Source organism: Passer montanus, unplaced genomic scaffold, assembly GCF_014805655.1.
Source record: "Passer montanus isolate IOZ18808 unplaced genomic scaffold, ASM1480565v1 scaffold219, whole genome shotgun sequence".
NCBI lineage: Eukaryota > Metazoa > Chordata > Aves > Passeriformes > Passeridae > Passer > Passer montanus.
The window spans coordinates 190,973-205,536 of NW_024366803.1; the positions used below are offsets into that span (position 1 = coordinate 190,973).

The window sequence follows — 14,564 nt, forward strand, 5'->3', positions numbered from 1 at the left end:
AGAAATTTAGCTTAGACAATGCACTCTGTGAATTTAGGCACTGTTCAAAAAAAAAAAAAAAAATCACACTGAAGAGATAACAGGATGTTAAGTTTTTCGGATAGAATTGTATTACCCTACCTTCATTAGCCACTGAGTGTTGTTTTCCATGATGTTCTCAAGTAGCTGCAGTCTTTGAACTGAATCATCATAGTCCAGAGGTGCATCCCTTTGCACCGCGTTGGACACGTAGGGAGCGGAGGAGCGGCAGTTGTCCGCCTCAGGCAGGAGGAAGGTGTAGCTGCACGACCCGTGCTGAACCTGGTACTGCTTCTTGCCTATCGTCTCCATGCTCTTACTGAAGGAGTTGTATCCCGAAGCTAAGAATATGCCGCAGCCCAGAAAGAAGCAGGCGGCCAGCTGCATTTTAGTCCCTGCGGTAACTCGGCGGACCTAGGGAGCCTGGATGCGCTGGCCAGAGCCCGGCCCTAGCTAACCTGCGGCGCAGCCGAGCGCTCCGCTGCCATGTGCCGTCAGGCGAGGGCTGGGCTTGCCTGCGTGCCCCGGGCGGGCCGCGGAGGTGCGGCCGCTCCCGCCGTGCCCGCAGCTGTCAGCGCGGGAAGCAGCTGCGGCCGCCCCGCCTGGCCCGCTGCCTTCCTGCGCCGCTCCCGCCGAGCCCGCCCGGCCGCCCGCTGCCTGCCTTATAGCGGGGCTGGGAAAGAGCAGGCACACGTGTGGAGCCGGGCCGCTCCTCCCTCCCGGGCTCGCCTGGGCCGGGGGCAGCGCACAGCGGCTGGCGGGAGCGGGGCGGCGAGAGGAAACCCCAGGGAGGAGCCGGCAGCGGCAGGACCCCTGCGAATTCCTGCAGCACGGCTCTAATTAAGAGTTTCCTAGACAGAGCAATCAGCTCCGATAGCCTCCAACTATGCTAGTAAATTATTTGCGATGGTAGTCATTTTTAAGCTCTTTACCATCGACCACCCCCGCGAAGCACACACACACACACACACACACACACACACACACACACACACACGTATGTCCCTGGGCTTGTTTGTTCTTCATTTATTTTCTTTAAAATGCTCTGAACCAAGATGCAATTTAGTTGGTGTTTAATACATTGTGGAATGACGGAGAAAGGCACTGTCCCATGCACACAAAGGCAGGCTTGGGTATGTCCTTGCAAAGAGAACACGAGGGGCAGTAATTAGAGGTTTTCAGTTGAACACAGAACTTGTATTTTACTGAATCTCTGAGATGAACATTTTTAGGCACATCTTTCGAGAGTTAAGTATTTGCAAGCCTTTTATTTATTATTTTAAAGGCACCTTTTTTTTCTTTTTTTTTTTTTTTTTTTTTTTTTTTTTTAATGACATGGCTAACTTTGGAAGTGCTAATGTTAATAAAAGAGGTAGAAAGCACAAGTTAGCTAGGACTGGAAGAGGAAAACCCATCCAGAGGCAGTGACAGTAAGGCATAGCTCAGGAAGTGGCATGGCTGAATAGGAATTACCCTGTTAGCTCTGCCTAGCCCAATTTTGTGCCCTTGGGAGTGGGAAATACCCATAAAAGGGGAGGGAAATTCTAATAAAGTATTTGAAATTTATACGTAAGAGCAAATAGGACTACTTCCCATCTCCCATGGTCTCTGCAATAATCAGTCATTTTGAAAAAGTGGAAAATTACTAGCCTTACCAGACCCTGGGAAAGAGTCCATTCCACTGAAATTTTGGAAAAGTTTACCTCTCTGTAAGAAGCAATTGTCTTCTTGAAACCAGCATGATAGGATACTGAGTCCTGAAGACAAACTGCCTGAGATTTTGGCTAGGTCTGGATCTGGAAACTATAGATTTTTTCCCCATTAAAATAAACAAAGGGAATGCCATGCTAGTCAAACTAACATGAATTACTGAGCAAAGTTTCTGATATTCAAGGAAAATCCCAGCATGTCTCAGGATCTCTTAAGGCAGACTCTTACATAACTTGCTTTATCTCATATAGTGTATTAATGTGGCTTTACTTTTTTATATCATGGAAGTTGTGTTCAGGGGTTGTCAAAAGTCATTGTAGCAGCTAAAATTTATGTCTTAGATTGTTGGAAGCTGCTGATATTTCTTTACATAGTTACCTCTGGAAAGGAAAATCTCTAGAATTAATTCTGACGAATTCCAAAAAAATTCTGATTATATTTAGACTGCGATGAGTGAAACCAATTTGTTGGATTTTTTCCTGTGGAGTATTCATATGCCACTGTTCATCCTTCTAACCAGAGGAAACAGAGGAATATATTTGGAACGGTCAAGATTATTTGCAACAAAATGTATGTATTTGGAGGGCTTGATATATGAAGTATGCATTCTCCATCCCTTCAATTTTGTCTTGCAATAGTCAAGCAGGTAAATGTGACAGCTACTTGCATTGATAACAAAGTTTCAAACTTGTTGTACACTGATTTCTAATTTTCAATGAAGTCTTTGAAAGAATGTTAAATTCCATGTGAATAAGTCTTTGCAAGATACTTGACCAACCTACTATTATCCAGTGAAGACAGAAAATAGCATTAGATTAATGCACTACCCTGTGTGAAGCATTTCTATCTAACCAAACATTCCAATTCCCTATTTTCTGTTATTTGGATACTTTAATTAATTTGCTAATTTAAATGAGAATTTCCCATTGCATCTTGTCCTTAGGTTGGTCTGTTCCCTGTTTTCCTTGCACAGCTAGCCCAAAAAAATTAAGGGCCATATCGTACTAGTCATCCTTCCTTTCACCACCACGTGTGTATAGTTAATAGAGTAATGCTAAAAATTAGATTGCTCCAGTCCTGGAAATATCTGTCTCTTAATGAGGAAGAACTGGAGGATAATCTTTCTTTTCCTGATTATATTTTCATGGATTTTTTTAATTCTTTAGTTACGTATCAAATGAAAATATGAGACTGAGCAGTGTAGTCTTTTAGAAGTTTTATTTTTAATTATTAGAACTCTACGCAAGGGACTGAACACATATAAAGACAAGATGTGAGGGAGAATCTGCTGAGAGTTCATTAGACAGGATCTCCATGAGAGGCTTGATTAAATCAGTAGTTTTTGAATGGCTATAAAGCTTGCCATCTGTATGCCACCCTAATAAGTCACAGCACGGTTGTAATCTGGCAGCTCAATTTTGCTGGGTTTTGGAGGAGAGATGAGTGTCTCTAAAGGTTTGAACTGGAGTCTGTTTTCCTTTATGAAAGGCCAAAGCATGACCCTGGGAGGCCCTTGTGCTGTAATGAGGCCAGGAGCAAAACTGAATTTGGAGACTGCCTAGAAAGCCTTGCTGTATCTTGGACCTCCACTAGGGAGAACTGTGGTTGTAGGAATACTGGAAAGAGAAACAAGTTCACCTTTTACTGTATTTTAAGCTGGGCTATTTTGTGTCTTGGTTTTTTTTTTTGTTGTTGTTGTTGTGAATGAATAAATGAGTAAATGGCCAGTTGCTATGGCAGCTGTCTGCAGTTGAGGGAAAAGATAAGGAAAGCACAGGTATTATTTTGAGAAGTGACAACAAACTCCTAATGGAAGACTCTTACCAGTGCAGCAGGCACCACCACTTAGCTTCTGCTCACTGAGTTTCTCATCTAGGTCTTGCAGTAACACCCTGAGGTTCACCATGGTAAAGTTTTTCCCAAGCGTTCATTGATAATCCCAGGCTGTCGGGGCACTAACTGAAACACAACCCAAGTAACCATGAAAGGGCTTTGCTGTTTCTCCATCTAGGTCCAATGGACTCATATTGCTTTAATGAGGTGCTCTTTCCCACTGTCCAGGAAAGTTAGTGATTGTTCACCTTGCCAACGAAATAAATACACATCCCTTTAACCCTTCGCTGCAGCTTAGTGCCGTATTTGGTGCATCTTTTGGAGCAGTAGATTGTGATCCTTCACCCTTTCTATCCTTTTGGGAGCAGCTTTCCCAGCTGTGGAGGAGGAAGTGGTCTTCTCTGCCTCTCCAGAGAGTCAAAGCCAGTCAGAGTTCAGGGGAAAAGAAAGTAGTAACAGCTAAATTTAGAAAACTGGTGTGAAAAGTAAGTAAGTTAAATCATTTTTGTCCTTGAAATCTGAGGAAGAGGAAGGAAGATGCCTGCATGCAGCCTTTTTACTGAGCCTTAGAGGCATTTTAACAAGTCTGCTTGAAAGGAGGACTTATTCTAAAAACTGAATGACTGAGAAGGTCTGTCCCCTGCCAGTTATGAGAACGACCATTTCTTTGTTAGACATGTTGAAGTAGGGAGGAAGTTAAATAATTTGGCATGGAGTCTTATAAATGTCAGAAACTGAGTAAAAAGTTATAATTCAGGCTAGTCACATCCTCTCAGTATTTCTTTCATGTTTGTTGTTCTCTTCATCTTTCATTTCTGCTGTCGATACGGAGTGTTGTATTTACATTCATGATACGTTTTTTCTGTAAACTAAAATATAGCTTTCAGCCTGTGAGTTCCTGCTTGCTTTAGAGCTGAGTGTATACAGTATATGCCATAAAATACCAAATAGTGGATTGATATATTTAAAGTACAAATTAGATCTTTCCCTTTTTAGAAAGAAGATATCCACTCTACAGAACTCACCTTATAAGCAGAGCTGAGATGTGTATTTTGTCAAAACTAAACATTTAGAACATTTTGCCAGATGTGTGCAGGCAATTTCCTTTCCTGGGAAACAGTAAATTCCCTTACTCAGCCAAGGTTTCTTCCATGCAGCAGATGACTAGGCTGCTCTGACAGAGATGCCTGAATTCTACTAACATTATCTTTCCAACTCCCATTTTGCTTACAGCTGCACAGCTTCTGTTTGACAGGCAGATACAGAGATCTTGTGAGATCTCTGATAGAAAAGGAAGCATATAAACTTAAGAAATATAAGAAAATGTTGACTTAGCTTTAATCTGCTATCTACAAACTTTGCCACTTTAAAACTTTAAAGATGCTGATTTAGTAGATAAGTTCTCATTTCAGCAGTTTACTCATTTTAGGAAGGGAAAATCATAAAATATGTGCAAACTAAAGACAAGTAGGTTTTGGTGCTGCATTCTTACAGGGATATTCAGGGATATTACATTCTACGTATGTAAATGAAAATGCTGTAATGTAACTTCAAAATCAAATCTGAGATGAAAAATCATCTGAGGCATGGAATAAATTAATAAAGTATTTTGTATATTCCTGGTATTTACATTCCTCAATGTTAAGTTCCCACCTTTGGTTCCTGGGACTTTAATATTTGTGATAGTTCCATTTGCTGTCTTTAAAATATTTTCCTTCACTGTAAGTAGTTTAGCATTTTTCTCAGGAACAAATGTCAACAAGGACAAGACTCATGAACTTGTAACTTAAAAAACAGGGAACAGGATCTAGGACCCTATTGGATTTTTAGGCTGATGAAAATCTTGTCTGTTTTTAGATCTTACACTCTTTTTCAGAAATGAGTGATAGGTTATTATGCTTTCCTATAAGCCAAACAATTTCTTTTCATCCAGACCCATAGTTCAGATTTTTAGCACTTTAAAATTAATGATTATATCTTAACAATCTTTCCTAGTTTCCCCACCATTTGCTCATTATATTTTTTTATTCCATCTGAGCTTCTGCACCAGTCTCTCATGACTTCTTGAACAAAATCTCAGGATTCCACTCACTTTCTCAGCTGCAGTTTATTTCTAATCACTCAGAACATCTGGTGTAACATCTTGTGAATTCATAATCGACTTCATGTTCCATCTCTGACGTTCCATCACGTCTCCTTTGAGTGCCCTTCCTTACAAGGGAGGGCATTTGCCCAATAGTTCTCATATTGTACTTTTGCTGAAGGGACAAGAGGTCAATAATCTGATCCACTGAAAATTTCAGTTACCACTCTATCTTGGTGACTCAGTCTGTTCTTTCCCATCTTGCTTTGTAACATCCAATCCATCATTTCAGTACACAGTATTTTTCCTAGATGTCACAGCACCAGTGGAAGCATAACGCAGCCAAAACCAGACTTTGTGTATTCCCTTGGAAATTCTTCCATTCCCCCTTTTTATCTTTAACAATTGACATTGCCACCATCCTGCAATGCATTTAAATCTATAATCTGCAAGTTTTGTTTCCTTTATGTTATGATGTTTTATTCTCTCCCTTTCTTGATGCTGTGCTTTCATTAATGTGTCTAAAACCCCTATCTTGGTCCCTATCATCAACATACTGAATTTCATAACACGATCTGTCTGGCTTCTCCATAATATTTGAAATGTGACTTGCTTATGAAGCTTATTATATTAGTTCTGCCTCAGTAAATTATGTTCAGCTTTGCTATCATAAGGATAGATGGTTAGACAACCATCAGAGCTTCACAAAATTAGATTATATGCTTAATTGCTTTGAATTTGGAAGATCTGAATTCAGCACCTCTCCTGCCAATATGTCAACGTTGCTTTCTTTGTAGCCACTGGCTGAATTGGCCCTCCTGGACTGTCTTGGGTTAAACTTATGTTATCTTTTCTCAGATAATCAGATATTTAATTTGATCATATCTCCAAATTACAGACTAATTTTGGTGTTCCACTTTTTTTAATGTAACACTGTATTAACATTAAAAGACATTATCTATATAAGCATAATTATATCTGTATATATGTATGTGCTTAGTATGTTGTTGATGCCACTGTACCTAAAATATAATTGGTCATGTTAATTTAGTTTCGGACTTTATGATACCACATCCTGAGTAATAACAATAATGGGTTTTTTTTAATTCCTGTCATTATCACTTCCATACTGCAAAACCTTGTTAAATACAAAATGCTTCTTAATTTCTGCTGCTTCATTACTTTTATAGTGACTTCCTTTTTCAGTCTAAATTTTTAAGTGACATCTAAAGTAGAATTCACAAGTATCTACTGAACTCTAGCCTATACAAATAACATAGGCACATATCTAAGAAGACTCTTACTGTGCATTAATGAAGTTCCTGTTTGTGGGACAGATGGTAGCGTCTTTCACTGCGAGCATTTTCTAATAATGAATGTTATTTTAATCTTTGAAAGATGAGTCATCCACATACAGAAGTAGGAAGTGAGTCTTAGCATTATGAAGAATAGTTGCTACATGTTCTTCCTCCTTAACATTTTTATATCATTTGGCTATAGTGCACAAAGGCTGTGCTTATTCTCTTCAGAGTTATGTGATGACAACAAACTTTAGCTGGTAGCAAGTATAATTACATCTTAAATAGCACGGGTTCAAAACTAACATGGAAATTACAACTAATGTTAAGGATCTTACAATTGCCCTGCTGAATATCTGACAGTGTTAAGTGCTGTGCCCTGTCTATCTCCCATAGTGGGAAAAACATAAAGCACTTGTTTAAACAGGTTATCATTGGTTGAATCTGAATAACTTGTGTGCTAATGTGTACTAAAGCCTTTAAAACCTGTTTTGAAAAATTGTTCCCATAGCACTTGTGTATTTACTCTTTACTGTTGAATTATAAGTTAAAAACTTAACAGATGTCCTTACTCTGCATGTTTATATACTGTTTCTATGCTTTGAAAAATGTCTTTTAAATTACAGTTTTGTACATTTGGACAACTTAAACCTAAAATCTTTATGTAAGGTTTTGACTTTTGTTATATTATGTGAATTCTGTATTATGTTGATGTGAAAAGGCAGCAGACTCTGAAAGAATCCAGAAGGCTTTTGGAAAATGAGAAGTCTGCCTTACTGACATCCTAAGAAAAATGCATATGCCGTTTGTTTAAAGGAATGTATTTCTAAAAGTCTAAGCAGTTGACAGTAAGATAGCCTTACAAATCACCCCAGTGCCTGTGATTTCAATCCTTCCTCTTGTAAGCAGTCAGTCAGCTTAGCGGAAGGTTCTCTCATCTGGTAATAGCACACTTATTTCATAATAACAGCATGTCACACTTCCGAAGAGCATGTTCAAGTTGAGATCTGAATTCAAAGATAAACTGGTGTCAAAGAGGGAATGAAAAGGAAGTGAAAAACTGTGTAAGAGGAATAAACAACACTTTCAGAGAGGGAGAGGACATTTATGGCAACAGTAAGGTACCTAGTTCCTGACATCTGTTTCCCTCAAGAAAAAAATACAGTACATGCACTAACCTTTTTATGAAGAGTGCAAGAAAAATATTCGCAGCATGTTTTCATATATTCATATTTGTTGAACTGTATTATGGATGTCTAATTTGAAGTGGACAGAGCAACAGCAAACTATTTTTGCACTCCATGAAGATAAATATTTTCTTTTTTTCAGCACTAATAAACATAGTTCGGTAATAGTTCTCAAAAACATTGCCCACCCTCTTGCTGATTCTGCCACGAAAACTGGGCATTCTTTTTGTTGTTGGCTTTACTGATGTAACAAGCAAAGGAAGGAATTAAAGTGGGGTTTTTTTCTCCCTGGTTAATGAGGCATCAGAACCATGATGGGACAGCACAAAGATTAGCTGCATACAGGTACCAAGATTAGGGCTTCTTTGAGTTTGGACTCCTTGCCTCTGTACAACTTACTGATCTGTAAACATTAACGTAAGTACCTCATTGGCTGAGTAATATTCTGTTCTTTATCTCTCCAAATAAATCCTTTGCTGGAAAGATAATCCTCCATCTCCAGTGGAATATGTAGACAAGACCAAATCTCTTATAAGTATCCTATCCTTAAAGTGGTATATTTTCTTCTCAACACAAACCAGTTGGAAAGTCCTTTTACTGTACTTTTATCTAAATCAGAATTATTACTTCAGTAATTTCCCTACACAGAAAATTCAAATCTTTAAAAATCTTTAATCCATCTCACTAGAAATATATGTACAGGAAATTTGAAGATGACATTGGTGATGTCTGTATTGTTTGAATATGCATCTACATTCAGGCTAGCCACAGCCAAACTAACTTTTATTTAAAAATCAAATTGTTCAGTCTTAGCTTATTAGCTGGAGGCTGAGCTTGATTATAGAACATCTTGCTTGTATTTTTATGCTCTTACTTGATTTTTATGTCAATATTTTCAGTCAAATCTGTGATCAAATTCTATTATAAATAACTAACAAAACTTCATCTTTGGTTTTAAATTATACATTCTGATTTGTTACTGTTTCAGCATTGTGGCCTGAGCCCTAATTGCCATGTCCACTGAATACATTTTTCTTGAACATAAATAACTTTATTTCTAGTTCATCAAATTAGTGATCAGCTGATGTTCTTCTACTAATTTCTGCTTTTCTTTGCCTATTCACCCATTTGAGTGTCATTTTTAGGAAGCGTACGTTCAGATATTTACTAGATGATGTCCTGAAATGACGTCTCCTAACTCAGCCAGCTTAGAATATTTTCTTTTTGCATTAATAAAGATTGTGTCCTTGTGTAGGGTGTTAAGGTACCCTTCTTTGATTAAATGCATGTACTGGGTCAACCAATATTTACTTGTGGAGTCAGTGAAATTTCTCTCTGTTCATCACAAGGAGACTCTTGGGTAACAAGTTCAGATGACAGCACCAGAAATTAGGTGAAATGAATGTAATGAAACTTATGGAAATAAGTTATGGTTATTCATGGTTTCAGATGTGTTTCATTGTCTCATCTTAAAGTGCTGTTGTTGGTATATTATCAGTATTTTTTATTTTATTATCGTTATCAGACTGTTGTCTCCAAACTGTGTTGTTTTGCAGCTCTTGTCTTTCAGTAATGGATTCACTTGGACTGTGAATTGATTAAAAAAAGCCAGGCCAATAAGAAATTGGGTCTAAATAGATTGTTCACCCTGGAAACATAATTCTTTTATACTGTAGGCATATTTTGCATGGCTAAGAGCACTATACCTTTGGTAAATGTCTGTTGAAATGTTTAAGCAGGGACTGTTCTGGACCCCCAGTACAGCCCATGATGAGGAAGGATGGATTGAGTTTTCAGCCAGCTGGGAAGTATTCCAGGCAGAACTACAGCAAGCAGGGAAACTGTAGGGAGCCATGGCCTAAAATTTGTTTTAATTTCATACAGAGTATAAAGATATATCTTCTGAAGCCAAGATCTATGAGACTGTAGAAAAGCCTCTCATGAGAAGCGATGGAATCCCTGTTGTATGAGTAATGCAGATGGCAAAACACTGAAAAATGTAAAGGAAAATCCCATGCTGGCAGCAGTATGAATTAAGTGATTTAATAAGCTTTTTCATCTCTTCATTTCTCTCATCAAACCTCATCACTTTGATGAAAGAAACAAAAATGTTTATGTTGGACCTCCATGTGAAAACTGCTTCTAGGAAAAAATTTCCCTCTTCAGATGATAAAATTATATAATTAATATAGTTGAAATAATCCTTGCATTTTCTCACAGACATTAAATTAAACCTATCAGGCACAAGCAGTATTAATGCCTGCAAACTGTTAAGCACAATTATTCCAATATAAGGCAGCAGTGGGTTTAATATTAGAAATTGTTATGGTTTCAGATTTCTTTGCAATATTGGGACAACTTAATTTTATATTATTAATTCCGTCAATGACATGCAAAAGAACACAGTTATTCCAACTGCTAAAAGCATCAGAGTGGAACTGTGCTTCATAGATTATTATTGCCCACACAAAAACCTTCTTGGCTAAGAAGTTTGCAACCAGACAAATTATTCTCAATTATTGATGGCTTTCTTGCTGCTTTTGCTTTCAATTTTCTTTTAATAGAAAACTTATTTAAACATAATATCTACAGTGAATAATGTTTTTAAAATGCATTTAATGGACATCATGATCTGAAAAAGCTACAAATTTTACATCAAAATCAGATTGCTCTTCATTAACTTACGATAGCTTAATTTCTCTACTTTTAAAACCTCTATTTTTGAACATTTATTTGATGTGAAGTGGGCTCCTTTGTATTCCTGTGTTTTTTACCTTGCTGGTTCTGCAATGGGGGTAGAAAATCTGTGCTCACTTAGCTCTGACCTAACTCTGCTGGCCCACAGTTTTAGACTACAGTACACCCAATAAAGAAAAATAACACATGCTTTTAAGATAGCTATTTCAATAAACTGATAGCCTTAAGGACTAAAAAAAAAAAAAAAAAGTGATGCTTTAAATGCAAACTTGGGGCTTCTCATTTAGAAGACTTTTCTTTTTGTGATACATCTGTCATGGAAAATGATCAGAAGCTGCTGAAGTAAACAAAATGTGGGTCTGTTCTGCATTATTGTAATTTGCAGATGCTCTGTGCCTGCTTGCAGAGGATGGCCCGAGGCTTTTAAAACTGTTAATGACATGAACAGTAGCCAAGACTGTCTTTATTTGAAATACAAGTGTATTTTTAAAATAAACCAGAATGTGTGAATCGTCACACAGTTGCCATTTGCATTAGCTTTACACAGTGAGAATTTTTTTAAAATATACAGATTTCTCACCAAACATTCTGTGGACTAGTTAAACAATTGGAAGCATTTTCAAGAAGTGTTACCACTAGTTCAAATATTGGCTTTCGTGGCTGGTCCAAATCAGGCTTTACAGTAAATGAAACTTTGTTTCCTTTCATTGATTTCTCAATGTTCATAAATTCATTAAATGTTCGTTCATCAAATTCCAGCTCTTTTCTGGCTCTTCCATGTCAGAAGGAGGCACCTGTTTCCAAAAAAATGAACTGGCAGATGGCAGTAAGTATTGCACCATATCACAGCTGGTGGAATGAAGTAATTTTAATGAACAGAAACGAAACAGAAATTAAAGTATTCAGAACTAGAAATAAGGGAGTGGGGATTTCTTATCGTGTCCTTTTCTTTTTCTTCTTGGTTTTTTTTTTTTTTTTCCTAGTTAATATTCTTCTATAAAGGTAGAGTTGTGAATCCTGATACTAAATACTAATTGTTGAAATTCAGGACAGTTTGGGACTGGGTAACAGTTTGCTCTGTATGTGGACATCAAATACACTGTAGCTGATAGTGCATCTGTTGTACATGAAGGTTTTATCCACTTATGCATTGTGTCATTTTTCCAGTTTACTAGGCATCTGAAAATCAGCCTGGTTTCAATGAAAATATGTAGAAAGCCATACTCCATATGCTTTTCATATGAGACATAAGACTTGACTGTGTAATACTGGACATCCCCCATTCTGTGGGACATCTGCCAAATATATCTCAGCAGAAATAAAAATTACAGGCAGAAGAATAAAACCAGAGGAATAAATGATTACTAAATCCTTATTCTGTTTTTAATTTTTATGTTCTGCTCTGGTCTCAGCTGTTAGAGTCGACTTTTAACAATGTTTCTGAACTGGAATAGCCATGTATTCTGTACTTTAAAATGTTTTGTGGTTAAAACTTTGAAATATTTAATGTTCATAAATGAATGACAGATTTTCAGAGGTTCTCATTGTAGGCTTAGACTTCAAAAAAATCCTAGTATGTCTCCGTTTGCGTCTTTAGGTAAGAATGTATCTCTGATCTATGTGCTTGGAAGAGCCTAAGAGTCTTTTAATGTATTCTGTGCATGAGTAGTTTAGGTTGTATTTGAAATGTAAACTGCAGCTGTTACAAATTTTCTCAAGAATTTTGGGGTAAAAGATAAATCTTGCCTTGGTTTTGAGTGTTGCCAGTGATTATGTTACTGTGTCCTTTTGGTCTGTTATGTCCTAGATTATGAACTAATTAGATTAAGAAAGAAATGATAGCTTAAATTTAGGGGAAATAATTCTATTGCTCGTGGTTACAGAAGCAGGAAAATGTTTGTCTGCAAAATGGCAGTAGAAGACAGCAAGTAAATAAAACCCATATTTTTTAGTATGATTTTGAAAGCCAGAATCCTGGTTTCTGAATGGTTCTGTTAGCAGTCCCAGAAATGAAAATTCTAAAGTCCCATTGTAAGACCTTCCTTTCACATTTCCAGAATGTGAAAGTAAATACTGATAACATCTGCCTATTTGGCATTGCTTTCAAGGTGTTGTTTTCTTGTATTTATAAATCTAATACTGTCCAACTCCTTTTATTGGCATGTATGTGTTTATTGTACCTAATAAGAAGCAAGTCCTCTCAATACCTTGGGTGCTGTAGAGAACTTCAAAGTAAATTAGAACTGGGTTCCTGTCTACAATACAATCCACAGTCACATAAAGGTTTCACTTGCTAAAACTTACTGTGGCTGCAGGTAGAACTTTTATAATGTTCAAGATAATGCATGTGGAGGATTTTTTAAGCATTTCAACTGCCAGTCTAATGGAAAGAACCCTGAGAATATTTACCTTCATTTGTCATGCTTTCGGTTTTAGTATTAACTATATTGCAAGAGAGAGCATAAATCATCTACTTGGCATCTCACTTTACATCCCAGGTTAAAAAAGGTACTACCAGGCTATTACTTTCTTTAAGTTACATGCTGCTTTTATAGTATTCTAGTCTTTCACTGCTGTTTCTTTGTCTGTGTTACATCTGTGAAACTCAGAATAATCTCTGTGTTCAATGCATTGCTAACAGACACAAAAGGAAATTTTACATATTCAGGATGCATATGTAAATTACTATTTTTATGTAATAAAGATAGATTGTTGAGCATGGCACTAATTTTATCCTTTATTACCAGTGAAGACATGAGAACTTGAAGTACATCCTGCTTCCATACCAGGGAAATTGGCTCAAACTGGAAGGAGGAAGACATAGCATCATTTTTTGTGGAATACGTCCTTTAAATGTTAGTTCACAAAGAACTGCTGAGTCAAAAGGCCAATTTTATCTAAAATTTGTTTTTTAAAATGTAGTATACTCAGATATACATAGAACACGTTACAAAATAGCCAAGATAAAACAGTTCTAGAAACCTGCTGGACTTTATGAATGCGCCTGATTGTTGCTCAGGAGCCCATGCTGGGAAGGATACCCTCCTACTTCTGTGCCTTCTCTGGCTGATGTGCCTAATCTATGCACATGACTATAATCTAGGAACTCATGATTATGTTCTGCAATGACTTACAAATAACTTTAACATGCTAATTAGCTCCTAAAAACAGCTCTGTTTTATCTACATTGCTAATTTTCCAGGATAAAAATAGTTCTGTAATTCCTTTTTACCACTCTGTGGTCCTTGCTTATAGTTCAATGGCCTCATATATCTGACTAATATAATCTTTCTGTCTTGGTACACTTTAGTCACAAAAACTTTTCACTGGTTCTTTTGCTTGTAGTTGAGATGTATGTCTCTAGTTTCCTCTCTGCATTTGACTAGTTTGGATTAATACGGAAATGAAAAATGAGTGAATGTGAATTTTTTGGTAATAGAAGGTTGTTGACAGCTTGTTCCAGTCCAGAATTTTCTCAGCACATAAACATAGACTACATTTCATAAAACAAAACTGCAGTTTTTGTTTGTTTGCTTTGGGATTGTTTTCTGAGTTTCTTGAAAAGATATGATTCTTAAATGAAAAGAAACACTGGGATGAATTTAGAAGGGGATAACAAAGTACCAGAAGAGCAAGCAAAGACTGCAGTAAAGAAGCTGAAACTGGTATACAGGTAATAGGAACAGGCCTAGGCCAATATTAATTGCAAGGAAGAACAGATGTTTCTATTGCTCTATT

At 37.1% G+C, this 14,564-nt stretch overlaps 2 protein-coding genes across 3 annotated transcripts in view; one reads left to right on the forward strand and one right to left on the reverse strand.

Annotated features, from left to right (window-relative positions):
• ANGPT2 (angiopoietin 2) overlaps positions 1-724 on the reverse strand; it is a 44,030-nt gene extending 43,306 nt beyond the window's left edge. For both annotated transcript variants that reach the window (XR_005627502.1, XM_039709598.1), the window contains exon 1: positions 121-724. Coding sequence is in view for 1 of the 2 variants with exons in the window: in XM_039709598.1 (XP_039565532.1) it covers positions 121-405 (285 nt within the window). In the remaining variant the exon portion in view is untranslated. The remainder of the gene's footprint in view (positions 1-120) is intronic.
• MCPH1 (microcephalin 1) overlaps positions 1-14,564 on the forward strand; it is a 122,514-nt gene that overhangs the window by 87,739 nt on the left and 20,211 nt on the right. The window lies entirely within an intron of this gene.